This window comes from Ornithodoros turicata, chromosome 4 (genome assembly GCF_037126465.1).
Source record: "Ornithodoros turicata isolate Travis chromosome 4, ASM3712646v1, whole genome shotgun sequence".
NCBI classification, from domain to species: domain Eukaryota; kingdom Metazoa; phylum Arthropoda; class Arachnida; order Ixodida; family Argasidae; genus Ornithodoros; species Ornithodoros turicata.
The window spans coordinates 44031778-44050720 of record NC_088204.1 but is presented as its reverse complement, the minus strand read 5'-3'; the positions used below and the strand labels follow the sequence as shown (position 1 = coordinate 44050720).

The 18943-nt window shown below is 45.4% G+C and overlaps 1 protein-coding gene across 2 annotated transcripts in view; it reads right to left on the bottom strand.

Moving 5' to 3' along the window:
• Positions 1-18943, bottom strand: part of LOC135391467 (cytokine receptor-like factor 3) — a 70931-nt gene that overhangs the window by 34842 nt on the left and 17146 nt on the right. For both annotated transcript variants that reach the window (XM_064621726.1, XM_064621727.1), the window contains exon 5: positions 4739-4988. In XM_064621726.1, coding sequence (XP_064477796.1) covers positions 4739-4988 — 250 coding nt within the window. The remainder of the gene's footprint in view (positions 1-4738; positions 4989-18943) is intronic.

Genomic DNA, 18943 nt, shown 5'->3' with positions numbered 1-18943 from the left:
GCGCGCAGCTTTTTGCCGTGAAATAAAAGAAGCGCCGAACATGAACGCGGCGGAAACAATCACGCGTGATGAGCACAGTCATATAACATCGTCAAGGATTGCGGTTTTACTGCGCTAATGAATGAGGCTGTTCCAGGCTATGCATTACCGTCAGGAACGATGGCCTCACGCGTGACGTCACGGGTGAGAGCACAGTGAAACTGTGCACTTTCTCATCTACACAACAAATGTCGAAGGCATTGTCAGTGCAAGAAGAAAGCACTTGCCACCTTCAGTTTCCTTCTGAGATGTGCTCATCACTAGACCATCCCTCATTCAGAACATGTCATTGCTCTTTGGCTCTGTCTGTTTTACCAGCACTTACAATGCCAATACAGGTGTTCACCGTTCATGACAGATTTTTGAAGTGCAAGTTTTTTTAATGGTTTTCAGCTTGCCTCATGAGAACAGCACATTGTTCCACTGTAAAAATAATTTGACTGTACACGTGCATATAAGCGTCTATACCCTATGCTAAGCCAATACATTAATACATATTCTGTATTAGCAACATTTTTCTAAGGACTTAACTTAATTAACTCTTAGAAGCCTTTATTCTATGACGCGATATCGATTCGATATTCGAAGGAAAATTTTGCAGATATTCGTATTCGAAAATTTCAGTATTCGCACACCTCTAGCTCATAACATTACACTCACAATCCTCGGCTACCAGATCCTGTACTTCAACTCCAGTATTACAGTCGCCGACTGATAATTTGTATTTTCAAATTTTTCGGACAAACCTGTTGGCACTGTCAAACGCCCGACAGAACCAATGTCTTTTCATGTTCAATAATTCGAACTGTTCCTTGGAAGACTTGCTTGATTATTTGTGCTCATCTCGCTTCAAACCAGCATGGGTCTGGGACTTCCCATCTTCCGAGCGCAGAAATACAGCAGCAAAATGTGCTCCCATACTGCGTTATAAAACATAGGCGATTCCCAACATGATGCATGCATAGAAGCACAGTGCGGGCGTGTGAGAAGGTGGAGCTTCTTTGCGACCATAACCGAATGCCCTGCTTCTAAAGCAGCTTATCAGGCAATATGTGTGCCTTCGACTATGAGTATCTTTGGGTATCAGAAATATAGTACTGTACTGAAATGTCAACCTCTACTTATAGAGAGGGTGTCAATTATGTTACTTTAATACACATGTTTCGCAGACATAAAGTCACAAGTTTAACAACGATCGAGACTAATGCGACATAGCCATTTAACGCTTCAGCAGCGTCCCATCAATATAGTTTTCAGTACTGACAACATAAAAAAAGGCAAAAACGACAGCAGCAATGAGGACGTCATTGATGATCACCCGTCCACATCCGAAATCCCTGCTGTTCTGACTACACTGACGAAGGCGTACAAGGAGCCTTTTATGAAGAAGCATAACAACCAAAGAAGCGTAGAAGCCCATTTAATACAACCTTTAATATGACGATAACTACGATACAATGGAACCTCCATACAGCAGACGTCGATTTTAAAAAATCTTCTATTTCACGTGCATTTGATGCATTTCTCTGCTCGTTTTAGTAAAGGTTTTTGGTTCGACATGTACTACTTAACAAGGGATGTAGGCAGTAGACACCCAAAACCTTCTGCTGTGGCACCGCTTGTGCTGCTCCCCATGTGGGGGAGAGAAGCGAGTGAGGAGGAGTACCGCTCCCCAGGTGAAGGAGGGAAGAGTAACTTCAACGTGACATTATGTTCTTAATGATGAAAGAAAGAAGCCACTGAAAAGGTTAGCCAGCTGTAGGACACAAACCCACATTTTCTGCATTACCGGTCCAGGGCTACCTCCCCAGCGACTCCCAAGGATGCGTCATCTGAAGGGACAAACCAACCACTCCCTCACTCATCCCCCTTTCACTCTTACATGTTTTCTCACTCATACACACATTCATACGACAGGATCGACAAAAGCAGCATTTGTTGTACATGATGGCGATTGATGTTCTGAGGCTGGAACACATAGAAAGGACTGATTTGTCCTTTCCTTTTTGTCTTGTTGTTTGTATTTGTCCTTTCTATGTGTTCCAGCTTCAGAACCTCAATTGCCACCATGTACAACAAATGCCGCTTGCGTCGATCGCGTCGTGTGAATGTGTGTAGTGTGAGAAAACACGTAAGAGTGAAAGGGGGATGAGTGAGAGAGTAGTTGGTTGTCCCTTCAGATGACGCACCCTTGGAAGTTGCCGGAGAGGTGTGCTAGCTTAGCTCAATTGGTAGAGCCCTGGACCGGTAATCCAGAAGATGTGGGTTCTAGTGCTACAGCTGGCTATCCTTTTCAGTGACTTCTTACTTTCAACATTAATTTCTTAGGCACTTGAGGCTTTGTATGTAAGTGTCCTTTCTATGTGTTCCAGAGTCATGCTTTTGCTTTTTTTTTGCTTTCGTGTTAGTGCCGCGAAGCAACTGTGGCTATGAGCGGCGTAGAGATGTGGACAGATGGAGAGAGGAAACTTGTGATAATTGATGCTGTGTTCAAAGCTAAAAAGAAAAATGATGTTGCTATTTGCGATTTATGAATGTCCTGTGCTTGTCACGTCAGAAAGGATGGTTCACGCAAAACTGATTTTTTTCGTACCGTTTTTTTTGGCCTCGTAAGTATGGCAATGACGTTTGTGTTCAATAAAAATTGTGCGACATTCAAGAAGTGTGCCTACCATATTTTTACGCCAGTGTTATAACAACATAGCGTAGAATGAGCCGTGCGGGTCATTTTTTGGGACATTTTTTCTCAACGTATCACATTTAACAAATTACTCTATTTAACGAATTAAATTGCAGTCCGTTCCAATTTGTCATATAGAGGTATTATGATCAAATGGCTGGTTCCCGTCAGCTCACCCATTGGAGTACGTATATGTAAACAACAATGCAAGCGCGTGCTTGCATACAGCGACCACAATTCTTTTAGTGGCCAGTAAAACGAATGAAAATTGAGAAGCAAGATTCCATTTCTTAATAAAAAAAACAAAGAAATGAGGCTCCAAGAGCCGTAGCTACGTCCAGGAGCATTAAAGTTAAAATGCAGGGTGTTTAACTGCGCCTAGCAGGCGGGGATTAGATACACGCATTGCAATCTTCCAAAGCGAAGTGCGCCACCTCAACGGTGTTTGTGAGGAGTAGAGGAGGCTGCTCCCTCTACACATCGTTCTCTCACAGTCAAGTTTTTTCTGACTTGCTGTGTGCTACCATGGTGTCCGCGGGTCCTGGAAGCGTTTTCATGAGAAAAGGCACGTGGCTTGACTTAAAGCTGTGCGTGCTTGAGAGATATTGTACCGGTGCAAAACCTCGTTGTGAAGTACGGTGCTTTCGAAATGAGTTGGCAGACAGTTGCAAGTCACTACACAAACATGTGTCGACGAATTACCCATAGGTGGGATGTGTTCTAGTGGACAACACAGTTCTGACGGTGAGAACGATGACTACAGCACTGGATGAGGGGCAATGGACAAAGTTGCCGAACTTCAAGTTCCACTACGGGCTAAATCTCGTATTTTCAGAGTCCCAACAAATTATGGTACTGAAATCTTTTCTCACTTTACATTCCTGCAAAATATTTGGCTCTACGTGACGCGAAAGCTAGAGAACATTAATTTTATTTTTTGGAACTTGGACCTCATGTTAGGCTCTGATGGAGCACCTGGCTCTCATCTGGCAGCGTTGTTGCGCTTCGCGTCTTCCTGGGGGACTCACTTTTTGCATTCCGTTAGCGGAGCCCCACGTGACATACCATCCGACCGCACCGACCTTGGAGAAAACACAAAGGAGGGAAAAGACATCTATCCCATTTTCCTCTCTTTTGATCAGCCTCACATGACTTCTCCAACACGTGACCCTCCCCAGACGCCGGCGTCATTGCTAGGAGACGAGTGCCCTCTCCAGAACATGACATCATTGCAATTTGTGGGCTTATGATTATGTCACTCCCTCGTTGCATCATCGAAACTTGTGGAGGCTCAGCAGACCTTAAAAAATTGATGCACATGCACAGCGTTCGTAAACAGGATTGAAATTTCACACATAGAATCCTTGAGGCACCTTTTCATGGACAAAAAAAAGGTTAACGCTGTTTTCTGAGTCTGGAGTGTGCAGAGCCTCATGTGGTATTGGCGGTTATATTGCCCTTGGAAGAGCTCTGTGTAAAATGCTGTTTCAATCTAAATCTAGATGAAACACTTTCGTGCTTTCAACAAACTTGCACGTTCAGCAGCTTCATACTTGTACTGTTCTACCTCGTTGATGTGATCCCAAATGGCGATGTCGCGAAAGGTTATGTATAATGACACCCTGACATAACAATTCGATTTTGCGTTCCTGTCAATATTAGTTATAAACGAGCTTGACAATACTCATTGAAATTTGCCACAACACATTGTTGCACATTGCGCTGAGAAGCATACATGTATTGATTGTTCTTTTAAGCTACTTTGAATGTTCTGAGTGTTTGAAACAGGGTGGATGTATGCTATTCACTAAATATTCAGGCTGCCAGATAATGTGGACGGATTTCATGGCTCCTAGAAGTCCGAAAAATCGGTCGGCGACTGTATGATGATAAACCATGATGCATTTCTCAACTACAAGTAAATTAGCTCTATCTCGATTATTTCCACTGTAACAAATCCAACAAGATGCCTAAAGCATAGGAGCATTGAACTTTGTTGAACGGCGTGTCTATACTCACTGTAATGAGGTATGGTGGTCAGTGCGACAAATATAGGTGACCACGGGCTGTATGTCTTGGCCCCCACACTGCGTTTTGCCACCCGAAAGGACTGTTCGTGACCCAAGGGGAGAGCACGAACTACAGCACTGGTCTCCAGACCATGGTAGGCATCATGAAACTTCCAGTCTTCCACTTTTCCTTCAAAAACATTACCTAATGCATGCTGCAAGTAGTATTCTTTTTCGTCTAGCACTCCGTCGTCTTCAGGCTGTGAGAGAAAAATGCGGAATGATCATACTTCAGGTAAATTATGTGTACCCCATTATGTGACATTGTAGGTACACCTGTAAGGGTAGAGACAACTGTGAAAGGATGCATCTGCTCGTGACAGGTGCCCGCATTAAAAGAAATATAATCTGGAAACACTGTACTGAAACAAGCAGTCACATAAGCAATGATGTCACCTTCTCCAATGAAAGAACCGTCTTCAGGTTTTTAAATATTTCAATAGGATGCCCGCTTAGCTAGAACAGAACTTGCCGAAAAACAGAATCAAGTAGGCATGTCTCATTCGCTGCAACATGGTATATACTGTATTTACTCGCATAATTTGCGCACTTTTCCTCCCTAAAAAAGTCGGAAAAGAGGGGGGGGGGGTGCAAATTGCGCGGGAACGTTCGTTACGATATTCAAACTACGCAAAATTTCAAAATTTTAGTATGGCGGTAATATAGGCTCTCGGTAGAGCTGATACTGACATTATAACTGCATTGCGCAAGCGCGGAAGAAGCACCCAAGTACCGCACAATCGCCGACAGTCTGGAGGCAACATGCCACCCCCGCTACCACTCATATACCAGCGAAATACGTCGAGACGATGTAAGCCGCGCTTGACAACCGAGAGCATGCTATCTTCGCCAACTTTCTCATATTGTGCTGCAAGGTTAGTCATAGCATGTTTGTCCAGCGTTTCTTTCCGCATTTTGTAGTTCGAGTGACAGTATCGGCCATCGTGTCAGTGGACCACCACCCAAGTGTGTGTAAACCAAACAAAAGCACCGCAATAACTTTGGTAGCACGGTCACTGAGACGCATGTGAAAACGCAGGTGCGCAAATTACGCGATGGCGCAAAATACGCGAGTAAATACAATATCACGGAATTTTACGAATGTCTAGTGGTTTAGCTTGAAAGGAGCAATAAGGTGTCATCTAACATGGCTCAAAACCATCTCAGTCATTAAGCTGTCCCTCAAGAGTTGCTATGCAAAATATTTTTATCCAGTGGTGTACTGTCACTGTGCAATCAAATTTACAAAAGAGAGCGACGAAGGAGACATGGATGGCTGTCACGATCCTTGTGTGACATCAGGAAGTCCCTGTGCCTTTCTTTGTTTCATCTCAGCTCATGCACTGCTTATACCTACTTGAGCGGCGCCGGTCTACGTCAAGAGTCACACCACAACGTGCCCTCCTCCTTCCCTCATTCTCTGACATACTCCTTCCAAGAGTGGAGGGTGATTTTTGAAAGGTGTGCGAAACAGAGGTCTCGTGCACCACGCAGCACAGGGACTAGTACAAAAAGAGATGTGTGAAGTTTGACATACGATCAATAAGGGAAGGATTAAGACATAGCTATCTATGTTATGTGGTCACTTATTCTTTGTATATGGGTGCTCATAAGTCTATCTTTCTTCATGTATGCATGTATTATTAGTATGCACTTCTTCATAGCTGCCAGAGGCTGCCAAGTCAAGCGTGCATGTCATGTTCTTTCTATGTATTGCGCAGATTTTTTGCACAGAGTATTTATGTTGTATATGTTGGCAACACATAAATAAATTAAAGAATTAGGCAAAGTTGCCTCGGAGCTTGGAGTGGAGGGTGAGTACCTGTTTATGTTGCTGTAGCATAGGGTCATGCATATACTATTTGTACAGTAGAATCTCAATGATACGATCACGGATGATACAAATTTCGCGATGATACGAATTCTTTTCCGGTCCCAGCCGGAATGCCTATTGTTCCCATGTATTAGAGTTCGGATGATACGAACCCGTTATCTTGCCTTTACAAATGATATGAACGAGCGGAGGATGCGACAGATGTCCTCCCCCGTGACGCGAGAGAGCGCAAGTCATGGTTCTCCTTTAGGAAAGGGAGGGAGATCCTCACCACGAACTCCCTTACATCACGTTGCACAATGCACGCAATGACTCTGTCTTTGGCGGTGCTGGGGGAGGTAAGATCTAAAGGGATCACAAGGGATGTTGTCACATTCCTTGTGTCTTGTTTTTGTATTTAAATGTGTGTTGCAAGTAAACTTCTGTTAGTTGAGAGTCAGCAGTTCGTTTGTGCACTTCCTCGTCAGTGTCCCTGGCTGCATTCGTTTATCATTATCTAAAGGGATTACATGCCCAGGAACCTTATAACCTTATCTCTGTTGCGACACTTTTACCCGCCTCCCCCCCTCGCAACAATAAACCGCGAAGCTGTGTGACATCGCACTGGCGGGAGACATCGACCAGAACACGTGGAGGGAACATATCGACAACTTTTGGCAACATTACGCGTCATCACCTCGCAAGTCGGCTTCACCTAATGCCTGCGTGCTTTAGGAGAAGCTTGCCTTAGAACACTGTCGCGCGACTTGCGGGTGGAAAGCACGTGCTGGGTGTTTTTAATCATCTCACGAATTTGAGCAGACTTGGCCAAAAACAGAGACACAAAAGCGTTCAACCGACCTCTTTCACTGACAGTAATGGAAAATGAACATTCGCTGTCTATTTTCTTGCCTCAATTTTTATTTTTGGTTGAATTCGTTTGATACGAATTTCGGATGATACGAATTTTTTCCGCTCCCCCGTGAGATTCGTATCATCGAGATTCTACTGTAGTATGCATTCCGAAAGCTGAAGCGAACCACTGTGTATTCAATTCGAATTCTGGACCGAGTGCGGAACTCTATACAGTCAACGTTTGTTATAACGGACCCACTTAAAATGAACTTTCTGTTATACCAAACTAAGGAACAATCGTCAAAGTTTACACTAGTCCATTGGAAATTCCCAACACATACAATGAACGATTACCCACGAACAAATCTATTATGCGAGTGCAAACGTCATTAACCCAGGTTGTGAGTTACCACATTTTTCTTCTTGGGCAGCATGAATACACGGTACCTGAAGTGTGCACACTGGGAAGATGTGAGGGGTAAGAGATCTCTCTAGCTTTGAGTTGTGACCAATCACGTAGTAGCACCCTCTCCACTTTTCACATGTGCTGCGTCCAGCCTTTCTGTCAACATCGTGAAAACTAACCCACGCTCGCGGCACATTCATAGGAAAGTGAAGGTGCATGAAATTGCCCTTATCAATGGCTGTGCAGATAATGTGCAAGTGATGGCGCATTGAAGCGACAAAGCCATCGTTGCCGAGGTGTGGCCCACATTTGTAGTTGACAAATTTTTGGACAAGCAGAAGACACTGCCATCACCTCCAACCAGTGTCACAACGGCGGAAGCACTAAGCTATATTTGTTCGCTGTGTGATTTCATGAACTAAAGGAGCTTGACGCAGCCTGCACCACAGTCTGCAAACAAACCAACATAACAAGGTACCATATTTGACTGCATATAATGCAAGGTTTTTTACCTAAAAAATGAGCGTAGAACGTGAAGAAAAACAATGTGCAAGTTTCCGGCGATGCAGAATCAAAAATAACAAAGACGGTTAAGAGCATCAGCTGTTTACTATATACATTAAAAACAAGACTTTCGTGCAGTAGGCTGCACTTCTTCAGGTTTGAGGACCTGTTACAAGTGGTGAAGCATATATCAAAAAACCAAGTCACATGGTACAAGAGAAAAGGGTAAGGGTGAAGAGAACTACAAACGCGATACAAATATCAACAAAAATGAAAATGAAAAACAAAACGCAATCAGTAGGAGGTGGCTCGACAAGGTCAGACAGACATACATACAGACGAGTCGGAGTTGTACGTGGAGGAAACCAGTGAACAGCACATGAATAGGTACAGCAGCCAGTTGGCACAAAAGGCTTTAGAATGCGTACGGGGAATTAGGGCTCAAGGGCGAAGGATTGAGGACACACAGCACCTTGATGGCTAAGAGCTTCCAGACTCTGGGAAAGTAACGCGGAGTTGGTGTCTTACTGATTGTGTATCATCGTGTATGATGTGAAAAATGGCAGACAGGTTATAATACAATAAATAGACTCATAGTGTAAAGGACTGTAATGGACCGCCGTACACGTTGATGCCGTGCGGCTGTAACGTTGCAAATTTCGAAATGAAAAAGGATTCTCGATTTTTGCGTTTGATGTCATTAGCGTACCCGGATTCTAAAATGGTGATAAGTATATGCGTATGCAGATCATGTCCCGGAAGATTAAAATGTAGCGATACAGGTGACTGGCGTTTATTAACAATATCTGATTTATGGCCATAAAATCTTTCACGGATGGTGTTACGTGTTTCGCCTATGTATTGTTTATTGCACAATTTGCATGTAATGAGATAGCAAACAATTCAATGTATGCATTAAAGGGGCACTAAAATGCAAAAACAAGTTCACTTCAAATTATGTTACATGCTATGTTAATTTCGTACTTGTTATCATAATTCAAAACTTTGATTCCGTTACGGAGCTACAATTGAAATTATACCAGACTCTTCCTTTCTTCGGCGCTGAGCAGTGAACGTCGTTTCAGCTCGTGTATTGGTGTTTTTAGTTCACGCTGCGCGTGCACGTGCATGCTAGCCATGGAGCAGTCCTGGTGACAAAAAAATAGTGCGCGTTGCAGAGCGGACTGGCGTCCCTGTCCGCAAGACGTGAAGATAAATGTTGTCAGTGGAACATTCGCGAGACCTGTTGTGAGGTACAATTCAGTGAATCGGTATCGAAAAATGCAGCGGTGCGATCATGTCGCGCATATAGGGAACACTACGATCGGACCCGTTCCAAATCCACACGCCCACGTTAGGTATACGCGCCTTCTCCTGCTGTCTCACTGGATGCTGCCAATCTTTGCCTCCGGGGGTAGTATTCGTTGCTGCCAAAGATGACTCTGTTTTCATTGTGTTTTCTTCTAAATGGTAGCGCTGTGTGAACTAATTTTGCTTGCATTATACTATTTGAAACACAGACTTTCATTTGAGAGCAAGTTGTTTTTGCATTTTAGTGCCCCTCTAGGTCTATGGTACTCTTTCTCAGATACGGCGAACAATTGCGTGCCTGCAACTCGCTTACAGCGAACGGACATATGCAATAAACTTTCGTAAAAAACCTCAGAAAGTGCTCCTTGTGGCCCTTTTCCCCCCTCTTCTCCTGAGCGCCCTTTCCTCCTCCAGCACGCACTTCTCCTCCTCCTCCTCCTCAGGCATGCCCTTTCCAACCTTGCGCGTCAGGTGTCACGTGTGGGCTAGGGTCATGTGCTGGCATCTCCTGCCCTTCAGATCGCCCATGCAGCCCGTGTCCCCATTCCCTGTCGTAAGTGTCAGTTCCGTGAATGACGGTGGAAGCGTGGCAGATTGGAGACACAGCGTGGCGTCAACATGCGGTACCAAACACAAAGCCGTGGACATCGCAACAAAGGTTGCAATCGTTACTGACTTGGCGAGATGCAAGAAGAACTCGGACTTGGCTAGGAAGTATGGCTTGTCCAGGTCCACGATCTTAACAACCACAACGTGCACCATGTGAAGCCTTCTCTGACGGTGGTAGCCGTGTTGTTTTTGCTGCCGGACGCCATGTCCAAGATGCAGCCCCTGGACTTAGGCATCATCCATACGTCTAAAGTGTGCTATCGGCAGCATTTGGTACAGTGGCTCCTAATTGCGATCGATCGTCCAACTGTTGACGTCCTGCTCCGCATCTCCTTGTTTGGTGCCGTGGGAATGATCAAGGCGTCTTGGATGGAAATCAGCAGCCAGTGCATTATCCATTGCTTTCACAAGGCGGGATTCATGGATGCCGTCGACGAAGATGATGCGGTTGTGAAGGCTTCTCAACACGATGGGCTCCACGAAGAGTTGTGAAAGCACGTCGTAGATGCGGATCTGGCTGATCCCAGCATTGGTTGGGACAACTTTGTTTGCAGAGACAACTGCGCTGACATCGCAGAGTCGTTCACGGATGAAGGCACTGTGAGTGAGGTCAGGGAAGAATGTGACCCACAGGATTCTGACATGGGTGACGAAAACGCAGAGCCTCCCCCAGCTACAGTAAGTTCGTTGGCAGTGATTGAGTACATTGCTTCCCTGAAGCGACTTATGTGCAGCAAAGCTCTGCCTGATGATCATTTGGCTGCACTCAATAAGCTCGAGAGCACCGTGATAGGCTTGGCTTTCGGCACGCAGGCCCGTATCACTGACTTTTTCTCAAAATAAACTCACGTACCGTATTTACTCGCATAATTTGCGCACCCCCACTTTTTCGCTAAAAAAGTTGTGAAAATAAAAATTCGCGTAATTTGCGCACTCCTACTTTCGTGCGCGACATCATCGCGTTATCCCGCGACTGGTATTTATTTAAGGCTGGTATTTCTAACAACCTCGATGGTACAGATGCACAGTACAGTGTAATGCAATGCAAGCAATGACTCTCCCTTTGGTGGAGGAGATAAGATCAAAGGGATTACACGGCAGGGAACCTTATCTCTGTTTCCACCTTTTTACCCCCCTCGCACCAATAAACCGCGAAGCTGTGTGACATCGCACTGGCTTAGGAGAACAACGACCAGAACACGTGGAGGGAACATACCAGGAAAGCTTTTGGCAACATTACATGTCAGCATTCCACAAGGCGGCTTCACCTAACGCATGCGTGCTTTAGGAGGAGCTCGCTTTAGAAAAAGTGTGGAAAACATGTGCTGGGCCTTTTGAATCATCTCGCAAATTTCGGCAGCATTGGCCAAAAACGAAGAGAAAAAATCGTTACGACCGACCTCTTTCACTGACAGTAATGGAAAATGAACAGTAATTGTCTATCTTATTGCCTAAATTTTTATTTTGGTGTAATTCTTTTGATACCAATTTCGGTTTTTCAAGTCGTCTTGTTAATTACTCGCGTAATTTGCGCACCCCCAACATTTGCATCATTTTTTTGTAAAAAAAGTGCGCAAATTATGCGAGTAAATACGGTAATTGTCAATTGTGACGTTTCCTGGCTTCACAATGGAAGGTTCACTTAATAGGAACACTCGGATATAATGAACAAATACCGCACGACAGTGAAGTTCGTTATAAGTGGGCTTGACTGTATAACAAACTTCGAATATGTCAACCACATTGCATGTGACAGTGGAGTTTGTAATATCGCAGATCTACTGTGATGAATGTATTTGCGCCACTTTTGAAATATAAAGCTAACGGCAGCCCACGTGCATGGCACGTGACCATTTGGAGGGCCAAAGACCATATGCAAAACCTCGCGCCATCTCTTAGCACTCCTGGGAAGCTACCGGCATTCCGCCATGTCTGAGGCATTCTACCCGGCCCGAGGAATGCAAACGACTGTCATACAACAGTTCTCTCAAATGTCACGCTTCTCACATATGCTGTTTTACTATCTTATTTGTGTGATGAGACGTGAGTTACAAAGGAGAATGTAATCCAGGTAAGAGAGCATCAAATGTCTCTACATATTCCTTATTGCATTGAAAGCACTGAGCGCGGTGACACAGGTTGGGTAAGAAAATTACGTTAACCTAGTGCAACGGTGGTTTGTTATCCCATCCCCGAAGAAATTTATACAGCTCATTTAAAAAACTTTTTAGTGCACTTTATACAGCAGAAACATTTGGTACAAAATAAAAGCTTAGTACGATTGCAGTTGTCACTATGAAACCCGCTGTCATACCCATCGTTACGCACTGGTATAAAATGTGGTCTCTCTCAGCTTGGTGAATCTCAATTTTCGTTATTAAACATCTCCCAAGCTTCCCTGAAACAGAAATGACTGCTAGCCATCAAGGGAAAAGATAAGTCATCGAGAGGGTCCAGAAACATAGATTGTTTTACGATAATTGACCATCGATACTTGCCGCAATCGCACCAAGCTTTTATTTTGTACCAAATGTTTATGCCATACGCAGTGCACTAAATAGCTCTTAAATAGGCTGTACTGAACTGTCTAAATATGTCATAGGATGGCATTAAAGAGCAGCTTTGCAGTAAGTTAACGTAATTCTCTCTCCCAAAATAGAAATGACCGGAATGCAATATGGAATTCAGAAGCACTCTTACCTTGCATGCATTCCCCTTTTGAACCCCTCGTCTCACCATGTGAATAACATAGTGAAACAGCACATGTGTAAGGCGAGACACATGATAGAACAGCTGGACGTGAGTCATGTTTATGACTCTAGTCAGAAAGGGAGCCTCAGACATGGCAGAATTTTGGAGGTTTCCGTGCGCGCTACAAGAGGGCGCTGGGTTTTGCATATCGCCTGTAGCAATGGAAGTAGCTCTCATAGGATTACGGGACTGTCTTCCAGAAAGGTAGCACATGTGGCAACCCCTTGTTGGGCAGTGAAAGTGGGGAACTCCTTGGGTTCACCTTCGGGAGCCCTGTCTCCCAAACTATTATACAGAACTGAAAAAAGCTTGGGCACTCATCCTGCGGCCAACAAAAGTGAAAGGTGCAGTGAAAGTGGTGCTGGCGGTTCTCCGTTAGGGAGGCTCCGAGGCGCGCAGGTCGGTATGTTATGTGTGAACGATAGTGTGTGAACGTCTGGGGATCGAGGAAGAATGGCAAGAGTAGTGGAAGTGGAGTCAAGAGGTGCAATGGAGAGCGGGGGTGTCTCTGTGTGAGGAATGTCAAGAACGTTTTCTGTGTCCAGAAGGGAAAACAGGGAGACCCCTATTGAAGAAAGACTGTGTTGAACCACGGCCGAGGTCTCCCAAACTGCCACAGCTAACTCTGTTTAAAATGAATTCACTGATTTATATCTTGTGATTTGATTGTAGCTGCATAGCCTATGTGGCAGAGTTGTAGTTTCACACAGTTGGGTTAATAAAGGATAGAAACAGCTTTATTCCATGCATCGGGACCGTTAGGATGAAACCCTGTGGGATATAGCTAGGCTTCCGACTTTTTGGATTTATCCGATAGACTCCGACAAACTCCCTCCGATGTTTTTTTGCAAAACATCGGACTTATCCGATAAACTCCGATTTTTCCAACGCCCACGGGGCGGCCTTAAGGTTTTTCCCGTTTCCTTCTTTCTTTGTCCCCCTTCTCCCACACCTAGTTTTCGACTTCAAACTGATTCACAACTAAAAAAAAAGAAAAGGTCAGAAGTTGTAGCCTCCTTCAGGATTGCTGGGTGCATGAATGGCCCAAAAGGAGGATATACTAGACACACTTGTCCCATCTGTTCTATGTATCCTCGACCGTAGTGACTCTACTTGGCCCGGGTACTGGGCTAGTTTGTCACAGAACAGTTCTGTGTTCGTCACAACTGCTACTCATTTTGAGTCTGGGCACCATTCACAATTCGTGCAAATATGCTTAATAAATAGAGCTGGAACAGCTCTGGGTATTAAAACATCCATGCATTACATTGTGTGGTCCCAGTCACTTTTGCACATCTTTCCTTGCATTGTCTCTGTGATGACTGCTCCGCAATCCCACGAAATCGGCGCTGTTCATTTTTCAGACTTTTTAATCCTCCGAGAAACTCCGAATTTCCGAAAAGTTGAAAACTCCGATAAACACCCTCCGAATTTTCCAAAATGAAAACTTCGAAAACTTGGAACCCTAGATATAGCCTGTGTGGCGTATTTCTGCTCATTGTTGCAGTTTCAGATTAACATGTCCATATTTACCTGACCTGTGTAATGACAGTAAATTCAGACTTATTCGTTGTTGAAACCACAAGTCCCTGTGTTAAATTCTGTGTCTCTTAATATTATTGTCATCAGGATACTGTAAACATATTTTTATTCACAATGTATTAGTTTTTGCGAATCGCATTTGAGAAGTTACTCGTGAGTACTTAATTTCGCGATTTTTTTCGCGTTTTCTTCCTGGGGGTCAATGCTGCGTTCGCGAGTACAATTTTTCACGATTTCTTAGTGGTTGCAGAATTCGTGAAAATTTAATACATCGTGAATAAAATATCTTTGTAAATAATAAAAATATGGCTTCGTATCATCCTTCCTCGAATGGCTTAGTGAAAAGGTTGCACCACCACCTGAAAGCTGTTTTTATGGCGCTTGATTGCCGTGTACATTGGACCGCCGTTTTGCACCTCGAGCTGCTTGGCATCAGCACCGCCCCACATGGTGTCCCACACTGGTGACCTGAACAGCGGAGTCAAGGACCCTCGGCGATGATAGGCAGGTAAACAATAATGCCGCTGCTCTTCCACAGCCCACACAACCTTCCTCGCCCTCGACATCCATGAGCCACATCACCATTCGCCTACTGCCATTCTGGGAAAAGAACCCGAACATATGGTTCATCCAGGCAGAGACCCAATTCCAGGTGGCCGGTGAAGCATCCGAACTCACAATGTACCGTCGCATAGCAGCTGCCGTATCACCCAACATCGCAATGGAAGTTGCTCACGCACCTTCAAGCACCGCCCTCCCAGGAGCCATATACCAGGCTCAAGTCCATGATAACTGACCGCACCACCACGATCGAAGGTAAATGACTGCAGCAGCTGCTAATCACCGAAGAGCTCGTCGACCGCCGTCCAACTCATTTGCTGCGGTCCATGGAAGCTTTGCTTGGAGACTGTGCATCAGCGTTTGACAGCAATGCACTGACAGAGCTATTCCTCAAGAGACTTCCACAGCAGGCACAGATGATCCTTGTCCCTGCTTCCTGCCTGTCCCTCAAGGATCTAGCGCAACAAGCTGATAGGGTAATGGAAGTAGTTGGCTCAGGCATCGGCTCCTTTTCCGACCTGTCCCCACAAGCAACTACCCCCGTCATCTCATCCATGGTGCGCCGCAAGACTCGTGAACGACAGGTTGGATTCCCTCACCGCAGACGTCATGCACCTAAGGGAATCTGTCGCCGCGCTTGTGAACATGCACAGCAGATAAAGGCAGCGCGACTTTCCACATTGCCATCACTCTTGAAACCGGTTTTCTCGATCTCCCCACTGTATGGCTTCGCCGGCATCTCAAGACGCTCGCTACCACTCTCTGGTGATGGTACCATACCCGCTTCGGTGACAATGCTGAACGATGCACCCACCCTTGCGGGTGGTCTGGAAACCAGGCAGGGGAGCACTGACGGTGACCAGCAGCACCCCTTCCCCTGGCACAAGTCACCACTTCTACGTGTCTGATTGGGTCAACGGAACATGTTTCAGGGTCGACACAGGAGCTGAAGTTAGCGTACTGCCTGCCACTCTGTCCGACCGAAGCCGCACCCCTATTTTTCACTTGATGGCGGTATATGACACCAGTATACCAGTGTTCAAGCAACAGGTATTAAATCGCAACCTTGGACTACGAAGGAATTTTTCTTGGCTATTCCTAGTGGCCAGAGTTAGTCAAGCAATGTTAGGAGCAGACTTCCTCCATCACTTCAACTTAACTGTGGATATCTCAACCAAGCGCCTTCTCAATACATCGATGCTTCTATCACATCCGGGTCACCAGTGTGGGAATGACGCAATTGAATGAGGAATTTCCAAAAGGGCAGGAGCAGGAGGCCATTTATTGCTTGGCAGTCAGGCCCGAAAACTGAGATCGGAATGATAGAAGAATTACATGCTCACGCTGTGAGCATCGTCGTCCGCCGAGAGGCGCTACAAGGTACATCAGAGTGTGCTAGATAAGTTGCGTTTGGAAATTGAGTTGTACAAAGTGAAGATACAGCTGGCACAGAGTAAGAGTTTTAGGACTAGGCATCACAACCAAAACTTTCCTGCGGAGAAAAAGGAGCAGGCAGCGACAAAAGTAAAAGTGCCGCAGGCTTGCAGCACCAGTAGCAGACAGAAGAAGACGACAGAAGAAGTATTGTTGAATGTTATAAATGTGATGAAGTGGGTCACTACAGCAGTCCGTGCCCACGAACGTCTTCGAAGGCAGGCAAAGCAGAGGGATGTCCACCCCTCAACTCTTTCACACGGACCTTGACCCTCTCTCACGACAGTCACCTCCTGTGGGATGAAGCGGTTTCTTCTTTCTTGTAAGGAAGCGTTAGTCATTGCAGCTTGTGTCTCCAAAATTCCTTGTTTAGGGAATCCCACAGAAAGTGACTGTCAAGGGGAGGGGTATCGAGGTCCCTGAGAAAGTGTTGAGCACCCTGCGGCTTCACCAAAATTTTGCATTCAGAATTATACAAAAAAAAAAAAAAAAGGCAGAAACAGAGTTGTTGGGGTTGATGAGAAGGTTTGCAAATGCAAGAGAGAAACTGATGTTCTGAGGCTGGAACAACATAGAAGGGACAGATACAAACAAAGCCTCAAAATTTGACTTTCATCTTTCATCGTTTGCAAATGCAGTACTGTCAGAAGCCAACGCGGCATATGTTGCACAGTTTGTTCAGTCTATTCTAGCGCTTCCACTTCCCTCTTCACAGGATAAGGCTTTGAAATATGTTGTGTTGTTATATATTTCAGGGCAACGAGGGCTAACCTCGTAATGAGGAGGGAGGTTTGGTCGTTGTCCTGGGACCGGTCTACGCTCAAAAGACAGAATGCGCCTTGCAGAAGAACTTTAGAGCTACTACAATTGCTGAATGATTTTTCAGACTTGAGTCAGATCCGAGTCAGATTTTCTACTTCCGCACACTTCACAAATGATGTCGTCATCCATGAGTTCAGCACACGGTTGAATGGCACAGTCAATGTCCACGAAGTTCTCAAATGTGACTGAAGGTGGTATGTCAACACCGCCGTTGCGCAAGTTCATCAACAAGTCGTCTGTGTCGAGAACGGGAACAAGTTCATGGCTGGTGAGCACTTCCTCTTCCTCGTTGTTAACAACGAACCCCGCGTGTCGGAAACAGTTCCGAAGGGTCTGTGGTGTTACTTCTTTCCGTGCCTCTGACAGCATACTCATCGCCGACAATAAAGTGACAAATTACGTCTTCCCGCTGTCTGCGGTAGTTTGCTTTCAAGTTCTGAATTACTCCTTGATTCATTGGCTGAAGGGTACTTGTTGTGTTTGGTGGAAGGAATTCCAGCGTGACCGCCTGCAGGTTGGATATCCGCCCGTGCACAGAGCAGTTATCGACGAAAAGCAAAACCGCTCGCTTCTGGAGATGAAACTTTCGATCCAGCCTTCGTACGTAGTCCTCAAACAGCTGTTGTGTTACCCAAGCTTTCCTATTCGCTTCGTACCACATTGGCAACGATTTAGTACCTTTGAAACACCTGGGATTGTTTGATTTTCCAATCACGAGCATGGGTAACTTCTCCGTCCCTGACATGTTGCTGCCGACCATGACAGTTATTCTTTCTTTACTGTGTTTTCCTCCATAGCAAGCTTCACCCGAGAAAGCAAGGGTCTTGTCTGGCATGATTTTATAGAATAAGCCACTCTCGTCGCAGTTAAATACGTTGTCCTGCGAGTACTGCTGCAACAATGACTGCAGTCTGTCACGGTAGCTTTCTACAATCGTCATATTGACTGCGCCACTTTCCCCGCACATTTTCTTAAATGAAAGGTTATACCTCTTCTTAAAGTTTCGAAGCCAGTCATCACTGAACTTGAAGTCATGAATGTCCATTCGGAGGGCAAGGGTTCCCGCCTTTTGTTTCAGTATGTCACCAGACACGGGAACACGCTTTGCTAATGTGGCACGCAGCCACATATGAAGCGCTTCTTCCAGCTTCGGATGGCTCCCTTGGCTGAAGTTCTTCATCTGTGATGTGAACACCTTTCCTGCTGCAGCTTCTATCTTCACATGGTGCTCAACGTAATCCGACACTGTCTGTTTAGAAATGCCGAACTCGCGGGAGACTTCTGCTTGTGAACGGCCACTTTTGACTTCTTTTATGATGGCAGCCTTCTTCTCCATCGTGATGGTCTTGTACTTCCCGCGATTCCTGGGTGGCTTAGTCGTCGGACACACCTGGTGCAGCAAAGACGACGGCCTGGCGCCATTTCACTTGGTCGTCCCGTTGCAGAGGGTCGAAACAGTCCAAGCGCGGTCGAAGACTCGAAGTCAATCACAAGGTTATGCCAAATTGTTTGCGCACGTCTCCTCGGAGGCAAAAGGTCAGGTGGCC